The 21,201-nt window shown below is 43.2% G+C and overlaps 1 protein-coding gene across 1 annotated transcript in view; it reads left to right on the top strand.

The window, feature by feature from the left end:
• SH3RF1 (SH3 domain containing ring finger 1) overlaps nt 1-21,201 on the top strand; it is a 199,704-nt gene that overhangs the window by 106,058 nt on the left and 72,445 nt on the right. The window contains 2 exon segments of the mRNA XM_023742850.1: nt 10,733-11,008; nt 12,032-12,127. Of these exon segments, the coding sequence (XP_023598618.1) occupies nt 10,733-11,008; nt 12,032-12,127 (372 nt within the window).

Here is a 21,201-nt window from a genome sequence, read left to right on the forward strand (position 1 = left end):
AAAGAGGGACCACCTGGGGGCCCGATGTAATCTATCATGGCCATGTGGTAAAGCCAATAAAAGCCTTGGAGGACAGGCTCAGCGGAGCTTACTGGTTGGTGAGAGTGAACATCTGCTTTTAGGAGGGTAAACCCATCCCCTGGGGACGTAGAAGCTCTGCACGGAGACCCTTTCCCAACGTCGCCCTGTGTGTTTGTATCCTTTTTTCTGCTAAAGATAGCCATTTGCCTGGAGTTTGCAAGTCATTCCAGTGGATTATTGGACCTGAGAAACAGAGAAAGGGTTGGTACCAGCTGACATAGCCCTGGGTAAATGGGAATGAGAGAGAAAGGGCTGTGCTGCCATCTGGGGTCTGGACTAACCAGGGAAGGGAAGCTGAGATTTCTAAGAGGTGCAGTTTTCATGTGGAGTGGGATTTAGTATCCACCATACATTTGGTATCAGATCAAATCCTGTTGCAATTCCAACTCATTGTGGCCTGATAGGACAGCGTAGACCTGCCCTATAGGGTTTTCAAAGTTCCAGTCTTTACGGAAGCAGATTGCCACATCTTTGTCCTGCGGAGTGGCTGGTGGGTTCAAACTGCTGACCTTTCGGTTAGCAGTCAAGCACTTAATCACTGCGCCACCAGGGCTCCTCTTTGGCATCAGAGGTGATGTTTTTAGTCCCCCTGAACTGGTTGGATATAATCGGTGATGAGAATGGGACTTGCTTAAGTGTTCTTCGCTTTGCAAAGCTCTACGCTGCGTATACCCATTTCTGTACATCAGTGATGATTTCCTTTTAGAAAGTAACCATCTTGCTAGGCATTCTTTTCCATATCTCTGGACTTCAAATTTATTTTTCCAGTTTTACCATTCTAAAGTTCTCTTGATGATTGACAGTGTAACTTGTTTTCCACTGTGATGTTTTTGTATCTTTTCCTCCATATGTTGTCACATATCTGGTATATATGGTCATTTCTAAATTCTTTTTTCCTAAGTGCCACTATTGGTTTATTCTTTTAAACATTTTTTTGTTGAAGTAAAATTTATGTCTGTGACTTGCACACAGATATAAATTTATATCTGTGAAATCGTAAGTTTCTTTGCTAGGAATCAAACTTTTCCAAACACAGGTACAAACTCGACTTTTTACCGGGAAGTATCCCCCTTGTGATATGAGCCCTCCTAGTGGTAGCTTAAGTTGCTGCAGGGAATTTTGCCAGTAGATTTTCCTACTCTTTGCAAAATACTGTCTTCAATTTTGTGATTCCTGGCCATGGCACCTCGCTTCATGCATAGCCACCCCGTCTGTCACTGGTAACTTGCCTGCTGCTATGAGGCTGAACAGGTTTTCCTGGAGCTTCCAGATTGAGAAGGGCTAGGAAGAAAGACATGGCAGTCTGCTTGTGAAAATCAGCTAGTGAAACCCTGTGGATCACAACAGCCTGATCTGCAGCTGATCCTGGTGATGGTGCAGGACCAGGCAGTATTTGGTTCTGTTGTGCACGGGTCGCTGTGAGCTGGTGGCCGACTCCACCGCAGCTACCAAGAACAAGAACAGCAAAGCTCATTATTAAACGTGGTGAAATAGGACGCTAATATTCAGTGCAGTGAGTGATGTGAATTTCTTGCATTTTCTTTCAGTGGCTGCATCCTCCTAGCTGTCTCCCTTACGGAAATTCATAAGGTTTGTTTTCTTTAATGATTTGTCTGTTGGGTACTCCCTTTTTAAGGCCATTCAACTGAAAAGCTATGGATCAGCTACGTGAGTCTTTCCTCATAGCCACTAAATGAGTTCGTAAGAAAAACATTTGTTTGCTGCGGTTTGCTCCGTCATTTGTGTGACGTTTTTCAGATGCCAGCGATGGGCTAAATACGAAACCCGCAACTGCCCCTTTCTCAGATGTGTTGTGTTTTTAGTTACGTTTCTGGGCTCCTTTGAGGTGCACACCAGAGAGCAGTACTGACCAGCTCAGATTTTCCCAGGTTTTTCTGTAGCCACTTCCGTGTCCCAGGCTTCCCAGCAACCTTAGCGAATGGGGAATGCAGTTCTTCCTTCAGGATTCCTACTCCTCGCATGTCTTAGTATCAAGTACCCGCCGTATGCTGTGTGCTGTAGTAGGCTCTGGTGGCACAGTGGTTAAGAGTTTGGCTGCTAACCCAAAGGTCAGCAGTTCAAATCCACCAGCTGCTCTTTGGAAACCCTATGGGGCAGTTCTGTGCTGTCCTGTAGGGTCGCTGTAAGTCAGAATCGACTCAATGGCGATGGGTTTGGTTGGTTTTCGTAGTAGGCACTAAGGACAATTTCAAAAAGATAGAGTAACAGCATTTGAGGAGTTACTTATTCATGAGGGGTACCTTCAAAGATGGTGATCCTGACTATCCACAGAATTGTCTCTTTGCTTTGGATATGGTATTTTCCCACTTAGCCATCCACACCTTAGCCCTCAGCCCACCAGAGATAGCATTTACTTTTTTCTTTATTCATCTAGCGAGAATGTGTTCACAGACACTGAGGTAGGTGCTTATAATGTAAAGATGGATAACACATCGTCTGGGACCTCTAGGAAGTGAAGGTCTAGGAGGACAAGACAGTTTTGTAAACTGAGAGTTGTAAGTCCGTGAGAGAAATCCCATGAGAAAAGTATGCATAGGACACTCTGGGTGTGCATAAGAGCAACACTGTCTCCTGGCCTGTGTGGGGGAAGGCTGGGAAAAGCTTCCCCCAGGGGGCAGTGCCAGATCTGAAGGACATGTGCCGGTTCTACCTGGGAAAAAGTCCGTCCTGTGGAACTACACAAGAATCAAATCTCTGATCTCGGCCTTATTTACACCTGATTCCAAACATCGGAAGCAGCCCTAGAGAGGTATAAAAATGTAAATGAAAGAAAGACAACATGATTATCAACTGCAGATGTCTAACGGAACACATACAAGTGCTGAGGACTTTGGGAGGTGGGGAGGTGGAGAGAGGGAGGATGTTCTGGACGAACATTGGTGGGGAAGGCATGGCATGTTTGAGGTTGGAGGTGATGACAGCAGGCGGGTCTGCTTGCTGGGAGTGGAAAATATGAGGTGGAACGGTCAGTCCAAATGGAGGGCCATAAAACTCATGATTTAGAACATTAGTTTGATTTAAGAGGTAATTGGGAACTGTCTCCAGATTGTAAAGACATAGGTGATGGGGCCAAGACCGCGCTTCAGGAATTGTTCTTGCTACTATGGTTATAGCCTCCTGGCTCTCTTCCTACCTCTGTAGTTCCTGGTTTTCTCTGTCCCCTAAATATAGGTAGTTTCTAAATAATGCCACTGAGTCCTCTTCTCTGCCTACAACGTTGTCTTTCAATCTGTGCCCCTTAGGCTTTCCTGGAAAGTAGGAGAGGGAAACCGAGGAGGTCGGGCCTCGATCCCCACACGTGGGCTTTGATCTTTGCTCTGTATTGTAGTTTGGGGGGGGGGGATTAACAAAGGGTCTCCTGTATCGTTTTTTTTTTTTTTTTTTTTTTTTGAAAGTTCAGCCCTGGGACATTGGTGAGAAAGCTCCAGCCTGGTCTCCTCTCCTTTACCCCTAGGGTTCTGTTACTGTTGTTTTTTCTTTTTCTCAAATCATTACCACACCAAAACAACAAAGCTGAAAACTATAACTGCCTGATGGCTGTTTGGTCAAGAGTTGGGACAGAAACTGTGAGAATTAGTAGATTGGACGGCAGGAGCTGAGTGTGTGGAGGGGGGTGGGTAGAGAGTGTGTGGAGTGTATACAGGAGCTGAGTGTGCAGAGGGAGGTGGATAGAACGTGTGGAGTGTGTGCAGGAGCTGAGTGTGCACAGGGGGAGTGGATAGAGTGTGTGTGGAGTGTGTACAGGAGCTGAGTGTGCACAGAGGGTTGCTAGAGCAAGCGTGCAGGAGTTAAGTATGCACAGGCGGTGGATAGAGCGTGTATATGGGAATTGAGTGTGCACAGGGAGTGGATAGAGCATGATGGAGGCTGTGCAGGGGCTGAGTGTGCACAGGGAGTGTGCACACGGAGAGGCTGTGCAGGAGCTGAGTGTGCTTAGGGAGAGGCTGTGCAGGAGCTGAGTGTGCACAGGGAGTGTGCTCAGGGAGAGGCTGTGCAGGAGCTGAGTGTGCACAGGGAGTGTGCTCAGGGAGAGGCTGTGCAGGAGCTGAGTGTGTGCAGAAGTTGCCAGGACACCAGAGAAGCATGAAGGCTGGCCTTGTTTAGCCCGTTTTCTGAAGCCAGCAGGGAATTGGAAGCAGGTCTGGAGTAAGGAGGAAGGCTGGCTGGCAAGAGTCTCCTTGAGAAAGCTGAAGGAAATGAGTGTGGAATTAAAGAGAACACTGTGATAGAAGAATAAGGGCAACAGCAACTAACATGTTTTTTCTCAATTTCTGTTTCTTTGCAGTTGCTATCCTTCAAGTGGCAGTAGATTTGATTACAGTTGGTCTGACTTAAAAAATGTTATGTAGCAAATTTGAGGCCAGGGTGGTGGAAGCTAAAGAAAATGATCATCAGGTATAAGTGGCCCAGCACTCTGCTCTCCACAGATAAATGTTAAAGGAAAGTAACAAGTAAAAGAGGGACCGTCTGGGATTATGGGATTCTCAGTGCCTTCTGGTATCGCTTTGGAAAGCTAGCTCGGAATACTCATCTTTGAAGTTATATTGCAGTTGAAGCATTTTAAGTGATCGTCAGATCATATGTGAGTGATAATCCCACGAAGGTGTTTTAAGACAATACTTGAGACTAATTAACTGTTAAAAAATCAGTATTTTCATGAAATAAATGTAAGACTTTACATCCTGATAACCGTTTCACTTTGTCGGGGCAAAGTCAGCATTTATTTTGTTGTACAAAGGACATTAAAAAAAAAAAAATCCTTTTCTCAGCCAATTTTGCTGCTTGTTACCCTGCGTGAAGTATTTCCTCAGACTGTGATTTTTCTGTGCCTCGGCTCTTTCTGGAAAGTTTTTAAAAGTCAAGTTGGAGCCAGCCGGAGTTTCTGCCAATTTAGACGTAACTAAGTTATTGAATGATACACATTTTATAGCTGTTCCCACTGTAAGAGTATCTTTTCGATTTTCTATTTAGTAGGTCATTGATCTTGTGACTTTATGGAGCAATAAGAAATGCATGAAGGAATTTAAATTTGAAGATGCTGCCTTGTCTGTGTATCTGAGCTTTGGCGTTTAGAGTCTATAAAATAAATTGGCAGTGGATGTTTTATTTACCTGTTAGGATCTCAGCTAAATCATCTAGTAGCACTTTCCCAGCTATATTGGAATACACTCGATGGTACAGACGTGGAAGTATAAAGCATTTATTCAAAAATATTTGCGTGCAGGTTGCATGAGGATTATGATGTCTTAAAAAACAGCTGTATGTATAATTTAGAAGCCAAACATTATTACGAAAGGAAAACTAGCCCACTGTCGTATTTATTCTTTTTTTTAAATGGACAAAGTAGTTCCTGTTTATTGAAATGTATTTTCGATTATGAATCCTCATAATCCTTCGCCCATCGAGATTGTCACGCTTTTTGATAGAGCTGGCAGCACGAGTGACAGCCGCAAACCTGAGGTTGGACTGCAGAGTCGGTTTCTCCCTGGCGGTGTCTCCTTTTAAGCATGCCTTTCATGTGTAGCCAAGTGAAAGCCTCCCAGTGAAATGGAAGCTCTGCAGATCCTGGGGGCTGAAGAAGGATCCAGAAGAAAGGCAGCAGTCGGGAAGCCTGCCGAAGGCGTGGAGGGCAGGGGTGATGACAGGACGCACGGCCCTTTCTGAGCAGATGAATGAGACCGCCGTGCCTCCGTGGGCTCTGGACGCCTGTTACCCACAAGGGGAGTCCTAGGCTATCAAACCAATTGTTTTGGCTTTATCCTTCAGATGTTGCAAAGGGAAGATGCGTTCTTTTATTGCTCTTCCAAGCCGTTTAACTGTTTATCCTTAATCGTCTGAGTCTGAGTGGGAATGAGTCTTTTAGAGATCACTGAACTTTTCTCGATTTGTAGTCAGAGTAGAACTCATTTTATTTAATGTGGGAAACCTTGTGAGACCCTTGACATTAACTGCCTCTTTTGCTTCTGAGAATTTAATTGAAAAGGAATGCTGTGGAAAAATACAGCCAGACGCACCAATGTCTGTTCGTGGATTCGATCGCCACAGCTTCGTGATGCTCTGTGTGGCTGTTGATCACTGAAATGATCTTAGCAGTCAAGATTTAGTGAGCCAATGTAAATTAATGCATTTTTGGCTGTAACCACAGGGACGTACGTAACCCTAGGCTAACCATAATGCACATTGCCGTTATCAGAAAGTGCGTCCTTGCCATGCATATTAACGATGTTTGATGATTTTAGGAACACTTAATAGATTGGCTTTGGTGGAAAAGTTAGTAAGTCTATTAGGCCACTGGTATGTGGAAGCAATCTGCAAAGGAAATAAATTTCTTGGGTTCCCGCATCAGAATATCACAAAAGAACCATACTGTGGCCATGTGGAATTTTACAGATCCCTTCAAGGGGCAGCACGGAATGATTTCTAAGAGTGCTGTACCTGATCTTGGTGCGTGAATGTGGCTGGCACAGATGTGGACAGAATGGGCCAAATACAACTAATTGGGGTGGAGGAAAATCGAGAGAACAGGCCATAATGGTGAATAGAGCTGTTTGTCACTGAGTTTGTAATAGGATTTCCAATTAATTCATGCGGGCTTCCAATGCCTTACATTAACCCTGTCAGGATGAACTACAGCACATCTAAGATGCCATCCTCTATTAAACGGTGCGTGTCAGTGAATTTGTACTTTCTTCTGCTCAACCAGAAGATGAATGGATTCTATCTAGTCAGAAAACAAATGTGGGCTTCAGAAATGCACACTTCAAAATCCCAGACTTCACCTAGGAGGAACATTCTTTGCATTGTTATACAGTGAATATGTATTAAAAATGTAATTGCTACGTGGATTCCCCAAAAGGAAAAGTATCCAGCCACGTAGAAACAACGGCATTGTCAGAGGCTCTGCGTCAGTGGTGGACAGACATTTCACCCTGGTTGATGATGATGAAGAGGATGATGGTGGCGGCGGCGGCGGCGGTGGTTCCTGCATGTAGCACTTACTGCCTGCTGGCTCATTTGCAGTGGGTTACATACGGTAATCAGAAAATCCTCACCAATCCAGATGAAGAGGCTGAGGAACAAAGTGGTTAGCCTCCCCAAGATCACACAACTAGCAAGTGGCCCAGCTGGGATTCAAACCCAGGCAGTCTGGTTATGTAGCCTGTGCTTCCATCCTTACCCCACTGCCTGGTCATAGTCTCATCAGCTATGTTATAGGAGTCGGTTTAACATGGTACTTGTCAGTACTCTGCCTCTGGCTTGCTCATGCTTGCTGTTTTCCTCTTTCTTGCTCTGTGTCTCTCTGTCTGTCTGCATCTCTCTCTCTTTGCCACAGTCATATTTATTGCTGTGTTTATTTACTGCTATTTCCTCGAGCCTATCTTGTGAAATAGTTAGCCTGTGATAACCAGACTTTAGTAGATACGTAGCATGCTAGAGAAAGTCGTGAGGGGAGACAAAAATTAGAACTCTTTCTTTTACAGAGTTGGACACTGAGTGGAATACGACCAAAGTTTGCAAGATTACGAAGGGCCAGAGTTCCTGATGGGCATTTCCCTTCTGGTGAAACCAAAGCACACAGTGGAATGTCTCACGAGATAGGTCAAGGCTGAGTATCAGGAGTCGGATGACTGAAGGCAGGCTCCAAGTCAGGGTCTGAAATTCAGAGGGCATGTGAGGGCGTCAGGACTTCTGGAAGGCCAGGCTGCTGTCTTCCCAGGGTACTGGCCTCTCAGCAGCTCTCATCAGCCACTCACAGCGTCATGTGAACCAAGCCAGGACAAGAGGACTGCCAGCAGCATTTTGAGAGCGAGAATTACTCTTCCTCTTAAGCCAAACAAAAATATTTAGAAAAAGTGTTTAGCTATGGATAGACCAGACTCTAAATCTCTGACAAGAAACCCTACTGATTTTTAAACACTGTATTAAGAAGTTCTGTTGCTATCACAGATGTAAGATTTTGATCCACCTTTTTTGGGGAGGCGGCGATAATATGAGTAATGTTAGTAATGTTCCTCATTGCTCTATTTCATATAAAAGATCAAAGGTTTTGAAAAAATCCAACTAGTTTAGGCCTGTACTTTGTACCAGGTGTCTGCCTGTCTGCCCCCTCATGTCCATCTTCCACACCATTCCCGGGCTGACCGGCCTGGGACACAGTCCTTACATGTCCATCTGTACTTCAGACCCAGGAGTGGCTTGTCATTGCCTAAAGGACACAACAGTTGAAACTCTTAACATGTCATTTAAGACCCTCTATAGCCTGGCCTCTGCATACCTCTCCTATGCTGTATGTTCTGTATTCCTCTCCAGGAACGTTGCATTCTTTCTAAACCCCGGGCCCTTTGGATGGCACGCAACTTCCCACCTCCATGCCTTTGCTTGTGCCATCACCTCTGCCTGGAATGCCCTCACTTTTCTCTTTCATTCCTCCACTCTAGCTTTGCCTGGCTAACTTGTACGTATCCCTTCAGACTTGGCTCACATGTCACTTTCTCAAGGAAGTGTTTCATTTTCTTACCCAGTAAGCCCCAGAGAGAGTTCCTAGGTGGTGCCAACAGTTAACGCAATCAGCTGCTGACCAAAAGGTTGGAGGTTCGAGGCCACCAGATGCGCCTCGGAAGATAGACCTGATGATCTCCTTCTGAAAATCAGCCATCGAAAACCGTATTCTGACATGCATGGGGTCGCCATGAGTCAGAGTTGACTTGACAGCAGCTGGAAGCCCAGAGACCTATGCTGTCTGCAGTACACCAATATCATATGATGTCTCCATCACTGTATTTACTATATCTTTTTACAGTTATGTCCAGTGTCTTATCCTTTGAGGACACAACTGTGCCCCATTCCTCTTTAAATCCTCAGCACTAGCACATTATCTGGTAAAGTGTAAAAGCTTTTTTGGATGTCAAATGTAAAATGTTTTCTGGATGAATGAATCAATGAATAAGTACATGAAAAGCAGGAGCCCTGTCATCTTGTTCAGTGAATTACTATAGACTTGTTTGATTTGCTGTTTATCCTCTGAGTCAGTGACAGGCAGCAGTGCCCCACAGAGGCCAGAGATTTTCTTGAAGTGACAGCTAACCCCCAAGAATGGGCACCCGCAGTGCCATTGAGAAGTGTCATATTTAATCCATCTGATGATTAAATTGCCTTGGGGGTGTACACACAATTTGAACACCTGTCGTTTAAAACCATAATACAATGCAGCAACATTTAGAACCTCATCTATTAGCATATCATCCTAACAGTGCACCGTAAGTAGGGAAGAGCAGTGTTGAATGATCTCACGCAGATGGTAAAACACCATACGTTCGTACATTCACGGATTATAAGCTCTGAGAGGGGAGGAACAGTGACTGTCTTACTCTCTGTTGTATTGCAGCCCCTGGCACACAGTATACCCTCAATAAATACTTGCCGAGTTCGTGAAGAATTGTATCTAGTGCCCACATTCAAAGTAATATTAGGAAAAGTACTGCCCAAAAGCCAAACTCTTATTTTATCAGTCATGCTTAAGAGCAGTTAGTAAATTAATGAACTGTGCTTGTGTTTAAATTTTTCTTTTGAGTGCTTATCCTATATGCCAATGAATAAAGTAGTAACGACAATTAAGTTTGCTTTCATGAGCTTTTAGAATTTCATACCAGGAAGTCAGAAATCTCTGGGTGGTGCAAATGGGTAAGCACTCAACTAGCCCAAAGGTTGGCAGTTTGAACCCACCCAGCGGGGTCTTGGGAGACAGGCCTGGTGATCTGCTTCTGAAAAGTCACACCCTTGAAAACCCCATGGAACAGTTCTACTCTGCATGCATGGGGTTGCCAGGAGTTGGAATCGACTTGACAGGAACTAACAACAACAACAATAACTAAGAAGTCAGACTCAGCAGTCATATTTTATGTACTAATAACCCCAAACAAGGATATAGCTCCCACTAAGTTAAACATAGAGCCCTGGTGGCACAGTGGTTAAGAGCTCGGCTACTAACCAAAAGGTCGGCAGTTCCATTCCAAGCACGATAATTGCATTTGCTAAAAACAAGGATTTCTTGGCAGAAAAAGACTTCAAGAGCATCGGTGGATACTGGGGGAAAAAATGTATCTATATATATATGAAAACCGTGGTGGCATAGTGGTTAAGAGCTACAGCTGCTAACCAAAAGGTCTGCAGTTCGAATCCACCAGCCGCTCCTTGGAAACGCTGTGGGGCAGTTCTACTCTGTCTTATAGGGTCGTTATGAGTTGTAATCAGCTTGATGGCAATGGGTTTGGTTTGGGTTTTGGTAAGTTAAACATGGAGACCCTGGGTGATGCAAAGGGTTAATGCTGGCAGCTGTTAGCGAAAGGTTGGTGGTTTGAGTCCACCCAGATGTACCTCAAAGACGGCAAACAGGTTTAAGTTAAATTTAGGAACAGAACGCTAATCGTGGATGGGGCGTGGACGTCCTAACTGTTCTTATTTCACATTGTGTTTATATTTGCTATTTAGTCTTATATAGTTTTTTTATGTGAGATTTTCTTTAAATGTGAAATGTTAACTTGACCTTGCCTTTTAAACAGTAATAATGCAGTTACATCTTCAGAAACTTTGTTGGACTGGTCTTTCATTAAAACCCATCTTTTTCTTTAAGGGTATACCTCAGTTACCCTGTGCCAAAGCATTATACAACTACGAAGGAAAAGAACCTGGAGACCTTAAATTCAGCAAAGGAGATATCATCATTTTGCGACGGCAAGTCGATGAAAATTGGTACCATGGGGAAGTCAACGGGATCCACGGCTTTTTCCCCACCAACTTTGTGCAGATTATTAAGCCGTTACCTCAGCCCCCACCTCAGTGCAAAGCACTTTATGACTTCGAAGTGAAAGACAAGGAAGCAGACAAAGATTGCCTTCCCTTTGCCAAGGTAAACTGGGAGTGAGGCCATTTTCAATATGGCAGCTATTCCTTGTCCACCTGGGTACATAGATATAGGGTTTTTATTTCCTGTTTGCAAACAGATACAATATTTTATATGAACTATCTCCTTGTGCTTCTAAAAATATCTGGAAGTAGTGGCACAACAGTTAAGCACTCAACTACTAGCCAAAAGGTTGGCAGTTAGAACCTACCCAGAGGTGCCTCAGAAGACAGGCCTGGCGCTCTGCTTCTGAAAGATCACAGCCTTGAAAATGCTGTGGAGCAGTTCTGCTCTGCTCACACGGGATTGCCATGAATCGGAATCGACTTGACAGCAGCTAACAACAACAGTCTTCTTAATGTCACAAGAAAAGAAAGTTTGTTCTCAGGCTGTTCTTACATGAAGGATAATTTTGGTTAATGTTCTCTGTGGTATCATTTTCATATTTAGAGCCCAAATTTAATTCTAAGCCAGTTTAAAGGGTGTGTGTGCCACTGGGGGATTTTAAAGTACTGAAGTATATATAACAAAATGAAATATCATTACTTCCATATTTTATATGTAAATGTCTTTGTTTTCCTTCCGTTACAAAGGAATCCATCTACTGAATTGATAATGGTTGGGAATTTTAAGTAGAATATTGTGTTTTTGTGTAAAGAAGAGCAGAAGGGCATGCATTTGGATGGGCATTTGGTCTGTTATCAGAGAGAAAATGAGAAGCATCTGAGAATCAGTCCAAAATAGAGATTCAAGAGGCTGTGGGTAGCATTTGAGTTTGCAATTGGTAACTCTAACCAAAATCAGCAGCCAGCCCCTTGCGCAGAAGTTGACTTACAGCTATCTGGAAGTACACCAGATTGACTGATAGGTTACCATTTAGTGCATGAGAACGCTGGGTTCCTGTACAAAAGCTATGTCATCACATTTTTGTTCAAGTACTCTTAAAACTTTGAGCCCCTTTATTGAAAAGGAAAATTAAGTGATAAGCTTCATGGGATCAGGTAGACTAATCATCTGCCGTTTCTTCAGGATGATGTTCTGACTGTGATCCGCAGAGTGGATGAAAACTGGGCTGAAGGAATGCTGGCAGACAAAATCGGAATATTTCCCATTTCATATGTTGAGGTAAGTTAATCTGGAAAAAAATGGATCAAATTAGTACTCGACTTAGTAATAAATCTTAATTATGCAGTTTGAGCATTGAGAAGCCCCCAGAGCACAAAGCCCTAGGAACGCTCTCTTCCAGACCATTGGATGGGTTAGGAAGAATTCCTCCACCCTGCCCTGCAGTCACTGAAGCCTGTGAGACACGTGAACCTCTTTCCTTTGTCCCACTGCTAAAAGCGTTCCTGTCTCTTGTTACTACTGTAGGCTTTCTGTCGGTCGCCTGTAGTTTTTCCAGGTGTTCTGTTCCATTTTTCAGCTTTGAGATCAGAAGGTTGATAGAGTTTCTGAGTTAGGTGAGAAATTAGTTTGTTTGTATATATCTTTCTTTTTTGTAATAGCTTTTTTTTTCCTTTTTTTTCAATTGTGTTTTAGATGAGGGTTTACATAGCAAAGTAGTTTCTCGTTAAACAGTTAACATGCATACTGTTTTGTGACACTGGTTGCCACCCCCATGACATGTCTCCCCTGTATACTTATTTCTTTTATCTGCTGTTTCTTCAGGACTGTAATAGCGATTTGCAAAGTAGGCCTTCAGTAAATATTTATTAAATAGATGAACAAATCTTCCTTCATCCCAAATTAAGCCCCTCCCCCTCTTTTTAATTAGCTTTACTCAGAAAGGTAGTAGCCAAGCCTGTGAAGTGAAGTCCCTTTAGAGAATCTTTATAAAGTAACACGGTTGTATTATTTTAAAGAATAACAAATTTAAAATGAAGTAAAAAGTTATAATTCCTGTCCTTTAATAAGAAGAATTTCTCGGTGAACACAGAATTGGAGGCACTTTCAAAGTATGTTACAGAGCCCAGAACACCACGCAGGGCTAGCTAGAGTCGTGGGAGGCTTCTGGAAGGAAGTGGGATCTTAGTGGATAGTGATGGCTGAGTAGAGGTTAACCAGGAGAAATGGAAGGGGTACATTTTATGGCAGGAAGAACGGCGAGGCAGGGAGACCATCATGTTCAAAAGCCAAAAAGTAAGAAAGAGCACAGATTGTTTGGGAAATTGAAGTGATTCTGTTGTTTAAAATATCGAAGTGTCTGTCTTCAGTGTGCGAAAAAGAAAACCCACCGTGGCTTGTTTTCCTAGGTTTTTGTCTGAACCATTTGTTTTGGCATATGATTCTGAAAACTAAAATGACAAATTGGGTCATTGTAGCCAGCACTCAGTTTCCCCCATGGACCGTGAGATTGCCGGAGTTTTCATAAAAAATCAGCTTGACTACCGTATATCCATGGAAAAGTAATTCAAACCGTGTCCAAATTGTGAATTTTATCCATACCCTTCAGATGTTCTGTTATCAAAATATTTTTTCCTCCTTTGAAAGTAAACTACGGGAAAAAAAAAATTCTGACCTCTCAGGCAGTCCTTTCCGTATATTATTTATATAGTCTAACTGTGGGTCATGGAAAATCACAAGCATTTTCAAGTATTTGTATAGTTAAACCAAAGCGCATGGGTACGCACATGATCAGTAATGGAAACCTGTCTTTACTTGTTAGGTATTATCCATATTTCATGCTGATACTGGTTTGTGATACATGATCGCTGTGTTTTTCTTACTGGATTGCTATGTTTTTGTTATCAGGCAGGTGTGGAATTGCGCAAATAGGCATAAAAGATCCACGCGTGGCAAATCCAGAGAGTCATGTAGAGTCATTCAAGTCATTATTCGCCCTGACTTAAGTGGGAAAGCAAACTTCCACCCACATAGAAAGTATTTTCATTCTTCTGCCTCTTTTCTTTCAAACGAGCACTTTCCTGGTTTGAACCAGGATTTTGTCAGTGGAGACGTGGTAGCAAATGACTGATCTCTAGGAAACTGTGAACCTTTCTTTGATGTCGAGCCATCAGACTGAAATTCCTTCGAGGCCGGTAGCCAGCAGAGCATCTGGGGATTAGTGACACCTGGGTTAGCCCCATGGGGCGTAAAATGGAGGCAGATTTCAGTAGCAGTCTACCAAAATTCAACTGGCTAAACCAAGTGTAGACCATCTTACGGCCTCAGACGTGGTAGAGTCAACTATAGGAAGCGAAAACTGTGGCTTTCTCCTGAGTCATGGCCTTTCTTTGGCTATGTAAACCTATTAATATTTTTCCCACCTCAAGGCCCAAGCACTCTCCAATATAAAAACTGGCCGTGTTACAAAAATTCATTTTTAAAGCATTTTCTTATATCTTGCAAAAAAAAAAAATTACGTCTCCAACAAGTGTGAGGTGCTTTTACACAGTGTTGCCAGAAACTGTTATTCCCAGAAGTTTTGAGAAGTTTGAATGAGATAGTCCATCTCAAAGGGTCTGGTACCACTACGTCTTACGCATGCTGGTTGTAAGCTCAGATTAGAACGTAACCAGCAATATGCTAGAGTGTTAAGGATCTGACCATCACGTATAATGAGGGGAAATGAGTTCAGGAGTTAATTCTAAGGCTCCAGAGTGCATCTTCATTGGCCACAGGCCTGTCCATGGAAGCTGGAGCTCCCTATCGCCTCCTGCTCTTTGGTTAACCTTGGTAATGGACATGCCCGAGGAGCTAGTGGTAGCAGAAAGTCTAAACGGGGTGAACGTAAACGGAGTGAGCTTAGAGGAGTGTTGTGGACGTGGAGTTAGGGGCACTGGGCTTGGAGGTTCCGGTGTGGAGCTGTGGAATTAGGGGTGGGGTAAGTGGAAAGTTGCTGAGCACTGGAGTTGTGTAAAGAGAGGATTGGGTGGGAGGAGGATGGTGAGAAATGCTGCTGGAAGAGTTTGCCCTCCCTCTTACTCTTTGTCTTGTCCTTCAGCATCCCACGGTTACGGACTGTGTCCTCCACGTGTACTGGAGTCAGATAATAAAATAGCAGGAGTGTATGGTGACTTGCATCCAAATAGCCTCTTATTAAAGTAAAACACAACATTCTTCAAGGTTGGAACGGAGAAGGAGAGTATCTGGTTGTTGTTGTTAGGTGCCATCGCGTTGATTCCGACTCATGGTGACGAAACACTGCCCGGTCCTGCACCATCCTCACAGTCATTATTATGCTTGAGCCCGTTGTTGTAGCCACTGTGTCAGTCCATCTTGTTGAGGTCTTCCTCTTTTTCGCCGACCCTCTACTTTACTAAGCATGATGTCCTTCTCCACAGACCGGTCCCTCCTGATAACATGTCCAAAGTATGTGAGACAGAGACTCACCATCCTGGCTTCTAAGGAGCATTCTGGCTGTACTTCTTCTAAGACAGGTTTATTCATTCTTCTGGAAGTCCATGGTATATTCAGTTTTCTTCACGAACACCATAATTCAGAGGCATCAGTTCTTCAGTCTTCCTTATTCATTGTCCAGCTTTCGCATGCAGGTGAGGTGATTGAAGATACCTGGTATCTGGTTAGGGAGAGACAATGGAGGAGGAATGGCTGTATAAGTGGCCCCCAGTTCTCTCTTGGAGTCCATATCTAGCTCTTAGAATTACGTTCTCTTGCTTTCATTCTGTTTACCTTTCTCCCTGGAGATTCTCCTGTCAGACCCCTCTCTTCTCAAGCTGTAGAGGGTGTGGATTCTATAGTATTTAGATATGCTGTTCCTCCAAGCTGGAAAGCACTAAGAGGTTGATGTGGAAACGTAGGGAATTCTTTACGACATCAGGCCAGGATGACCTTGTGTATAAAAGGGTATGTTTGTCAAGGACTGACTGTAGTAAAAAAATAAATTAGTAGTCAGCTTCTTTATTCACAAATATCAGCTTTTAACAAAATAGTATGGACAGTTTTAACAACCTCATCAATTCAGAGCTGACTCATTCAGGTCTAGCAGGCATTTGGACAAGGATTACACAGTTCTTCGCAAACAAAGAGTTTGAATGAAGTAAGTGCTCAATATGGGATTTTGGACGTTTTTCCAACGTTATTATGTATTGTAGGCTTATTGTGAGCGATACCTTTTTATGAAGTTTTTCATTTTATTTTGATTCCTAGTCATTTGTTTGAAATGTCGCTCACCCAGTTTTCAGTAAAAGTATTTAGTGGCTTGCTCTTCCACTATAGATGATGTAAAGATAAGCATTCCTTACATGCAGATGGCGTGAAGTAGGTAGGAGCGGCCTGGTGGACAACTATTCTCACTCTCTATTTACTGCCAGAAAGAAGAGCTACATTACTCGTTCTTAGATCTCAGCTCGAATGTCACCTTTTCTGTGACACTCTCACCAACTTACCTAGAGTTCTTCCTCCTTTTCCAGTTTTTTTTAACTCATGCACATAGTGGTGTGGTCGTGGTGAGAAGCTTGACCTCTAGAGCCAGAAGGCGGAGATTCAAATCCTGGTTTTGTCATTAGGTATCTGAGTGATTTTGTGCCTTTATTTCCTCATCTGTAAATAATAGAATCACTGCATTTTTTTTTTTTAAAAAAAACCAAACCTGTTGCTGTCGAGTCGATTCCGACTCATAGTAACCCTGTAGGACAGAGTAGAATTGCCCCGTAGGGTTTCCAAGGAGCACCTGGTGGATTCGAACTGCGGACCTTTTGGTTAGCAACTGTAGCACTTAACCACTACGCCAGCAGAGTGGATGGGTTAATTCCAAAGGTACTTTCTAACAGTGCCTGGCACCTACGAAGACTGTACAAGTGATGACTGTGATTATTGTCCCCATTGTTATTCCTTCATAGCCCTTTTTCACGATCTGTAATTATGGTAAGTTATTGCTGATGTGGTTACTGTCTCCTCAAGCCTGTCTCCTGTTAGCATGTGAGTTCCAGAGGGCCAGCACCTTGTCTTTCTAGTTTACCTCCTCTGCCCGTGGTCCTCACGTGGTGCCTGCATATAAGGTGCTGTCAGCAGGTACTGGTGAAAGTATGAATGAATGAGCAACCTAAGAACCTTTAGAACTAAAGATTCTCAAATGTTGCTACCTTTTACATATTTCAGCTAATAGTTCCATCATTCAGTACCTAGTGTATATTTTATTATCGGTTTATCTTGGTGGATACATCACAAAGTCACATCTTTCCTCAAAGCCAGAGGTTTATATGACATTAGTGAGATTTTTTTTTTTTTTTTACTAGACTGGATAAGTGTTTGGTTATGCCTACTTTATGATTTTTCCAGACTACACTAATGGTAGCCATACTCTGTGGATTAGATCTTGGAGTCTCTATGGATAATTTATCTCTGAAGTAGAGCAGACCCTCTCCTCACTTGCTGCCTGAGGTTATTCCTTTAGTTTGCTTTGAGCAGAGGTGGTTGTTGTTGGGTGCCATCGAGCCACTTCTGACTCGTGGTGATCTTGTGGCTAACTTAACAAAATGGTGCCTGGTCCTGCATCATCTTCATGGTTATTGGCATGTTTGAGTTCATTGTTGTGCCATTCTATCTCATTGAGGGCTTCCTTCATGTTTCCTGACCCTCTCCTAACCGTGATGTCCTTTTCTAACAATTGATCTTTCCTGACAACATGTCCAAAGTCAGCAAGCCGAAGTCTCACCATCATTGCTTCTAAGGAGCGTTCTGGTTGTATTTCTTCTTCTGGGAATCCATAGTATATTCAATGTTCTTCACCAGCATCACAGTTTGAATGCATCAGTGCTTCTTCTGTCTTCATTTGTCCTTGAGCAGAGGCAGAATGGCCCTAGTTTCAAGGATCCTCATTTTTTCTTAAACAATTTTATTGAGTTAAAAGCAATATACAGCAAACTGCATGCATTTAAAATACACAGTTTGAGGAGGTGTTATTTGTTGTTTTCACTTTTAACATCAACCCGTAGGCAGGTCATCAGATACATTTCTATGGTTATGGAATAGAATATGTGTTTTCAGTCTAAACTAAGGCAAATCAAATATGCAGAGAGAACAGGAGGTCTTAGGGACGGTAGCGTCCTTGTCTACCAAGTTAGAGACTTGGGAGATAATGTCTGTGTTTGAAAGAATAAGAAGTGGAAGTTTAGGTACATAGTTGGAAACTGCTAAGGTGACCTTTGGAGGTAACAAGAATAGCAGTGTTAGCTTTATTTCTTGACTTAAAACCTTTGCTCTAGAGAATAATGAGAACAGAAGACCAAATAATGATAGTCTTTGATCTAAAAATTAGACGGTTGATTGAACTATATAAAAAGATATTCTGTTGTTTTGTATTTTTGGATGTATTCTTTCCTGTCAAAATTAAACGGTGAATTGTTCAATTGATTGAAATAAATTAATTTTTATAAAAGAAATTTAAAGAAATTGTTGGAAAGACAGCTACTATATTGGTTAGCATACTAAGTTTCCCTTCAATTTTGAAATAAATTATTTTTTATGAAAGAAATTTAAAGACATTGTTGGGAAGACAGAAAGGCAGAATTACTATGTGTCTGAAGCGAATTAACTTTTATAAATGAAATTTTGAGATATTGTTGAGAAATCAGAAAGGGTGAATGACTCCATTGCTTAGAAGCATACTTTCATCTTTCATTCTGATTGAGTTGTATGTGCTTTTGAGTAGCATTTTTTTTTAGCACTGTGGGTTCTGTCACATGGGGCAGGTTATCATATTTTCTAACTGTTATCAGTTTGATACAAAAGGAAGAGTGAACACTGGTCTCCAGAGTTCTCAGGGCAGAGGCAGGTATCATTGTGGGTTCCAGGAACAGCTGTTACATGAATAAATATGGCCGGAGGCAAGTTGACTAGACGCAATCTCAAAAGGAATCCTTTAGATTGGGTACCAGTTGCCGAGTGGTTTCTGACTCTTGGCAACCTCGTGTCAGAGTAGAGCTGTGTTCTGTAGGGTTTTCACTGGCTGTGACCTTTCGGAAGCAGATCACCAGGTCTTTCTGCCGAGGCACCTCTGGGTGAACTCGAACCTCCAGCTTTTCATTAGCAGCCAAGCGCCTTAACCATTTGCACCACCCAGGGACTCCTTTGTTGATCTGGTTTGGTTAAAAGAAGATGTATACTTCAAAATTAAAAGAAACTACATACTGGAGACTCTTAGGAAAATGGGTGGGAATGGTATTAGATTAGGTAAGGAACTTATATTTGGAGCAGTTCGAACCCACCATCTGCTCCGTGGGAGAAAGATGTGGCAGTCTGCTTCCATAAAGATTACAGTCTTGGAAACCCTATAGGGCAGCTCTACTCCATCCTTTAGGGTTGCTATGAGTCAGAATCGACTTGACAGCAGCGGGTTTTATGCTCCATCTATTATTCAGCAGCCTCTTTCTAATTTGAAAGTTTCCTTTTGTTTTCCTTTAGGAAAACATTGAGGGAGCCGACATTCTGAAGATCAGTTAACGTTTGTTGAGTACTCACTGCGTGAGTGGAAAGTTTCCGGTACTCTGGGTAGTTTTATAGAAAATACAAATGAACGCCTCCTGCAGAGCCTTCATCAGAAGCCGAGGATAATGACTAAATGGTGTCTGGCATCCACGTTGATTCCCCAGAGAATCCTCAATTTTCTTAGCCTAGCCGTGTCTCCCTACACACAGCCAGGCCCTAACTAAGTTGCATTCCTGGAAAACATACCTTGGAATTGCTGCCTTTACAGCGTTGTGCCTGTCATTCCCCTCGTCTGGGATATTTTGTTGTCCGTGTCTGTAGAAAGCTCCCCCTTTCTTCAAGGTCGAGATAAGTACAGTGAAGCCTGTGAGAGCCAGAACTCCACGGGACTGCCTTGTTTTTCCGGGTCTCGCAAGTTTTCTGCCTTGGACAGGGTGCAGTCTTACCACGTTTCTTTCACTCCGTTTAAACCAGAAAAAAAGAAAAACCTAACCCATTACCAATGAGTCGATTCCAACTCATAGCGACCCTGTAGGACAGGGTAGAACTGCCCCTTAGCGTTTCCAAGGAGTGGCTGGTGGATTTGAACTGCCGACCTTTTGGTGAGCAGCTGAGCTCTTAACCACTGCGCCACATGGTTTCGTAGGAGGTGTTTGAGCTCTCCTTCTCTGACAGGTTTCCACCTTACGCAGGTCCTGGCATTCACCAGCTTTCCTGTACTGCCGTTTCTCATGAAGCCTGTCTTCCCTCATTGTCCTGCGCAGACGCAAAACAAAACCTACCACCTGTTGGCGTCAGACTTGTGCAGCCCTCGGCGCTGTCTGTCCCCGACACCTACTGAGAGTGTGCGGGTGATTTCATCTTTCCCGTGCCCCTTCAGAGCCACAGCCTCCGTAACAAATATTTTAGATCATTTTATTTCTGTAATGTAATCATAGTCCAGAAAACTTGGAAAGAAAACGAATAAGCCTTTGTCCCATCACGTATAATGTTGGTCGGTTATCCTTCCATTCTTTTTCCTTGTGCTTCCGTGATACTAAAAAACCCGCTTCCGTCAAGTGGATTCCGACTCAGAGGGACCCTATAGGACAGAATAGAGCTGCCCCATCGGGTTTCCAAGGCTGTAATCTTTACCGAAGCAGACTGCCATATCTGTCTCCCGTGAAACGGCTGGTGGGTTCGAACCACCCACCTTTTGGTTAGCAGCTGAGCGCTTAACCACTCCGTCGCCGGGGCTCCTATAATGATACTAGCACATGATTTTGCCCTTCTCCCTGTTGTTGCCGTATTACTAACCATCACTTTTTGTGACTACCTAATAAACATTAGTAGCTAAGCCATGATTTAGTTCATTATTTTTCCTGTTTTTTAGACAAGTTAAGTGTCTTGTTTAGGGATATGCAGCCCATAATTGAAAAGTGAAGTATGATCTAGACTCCCCCTCTGCACCAGCCTCAGAGCACAGTGATAACCAGTGTCCCTAACCTTGGTACAGAATCACTGTTATTATGAAGCTTTGTTTTGGGTAGTACTGTTTGTACAGGATGTTTTCATTTTCCATCGAAAATGACTGAAACGCTTATTTACTGGCCTGAAAGAGACTGGAGAAACCCTGAGAGTATGGCCCCCAGACACTCTTTTAGCTCAGTGGTGAAGTCACTCCCGAGGTTCACCATTCAGCCGGGATTGGACAGCCCCATAAAACAAAACGGGACTAATGAGGCACAGCAGTCCAGGGACAAGGACTAGAAGGCAGAAGGGGACAGGAAAGCTGGTGATAGGGAACCCAAGGTGGAGTAAGGACAGTGTTG

Source organism: Trichechus manatus, unplaced genomic scaffold (genome assembly GCF_000243295.1).
Source record: "Trichechus manatus latirostris isolate Lorelei unplaced genomic scaffold, TriManLat1.0 scaffold00220, whole genome shotgun sequence".
Lineage (NCBI taxonomy): Eukaryota > Metazoa > Chordata > Mammalia > Sirenia > Trichechidae > Trichechus > Trichechus manatus.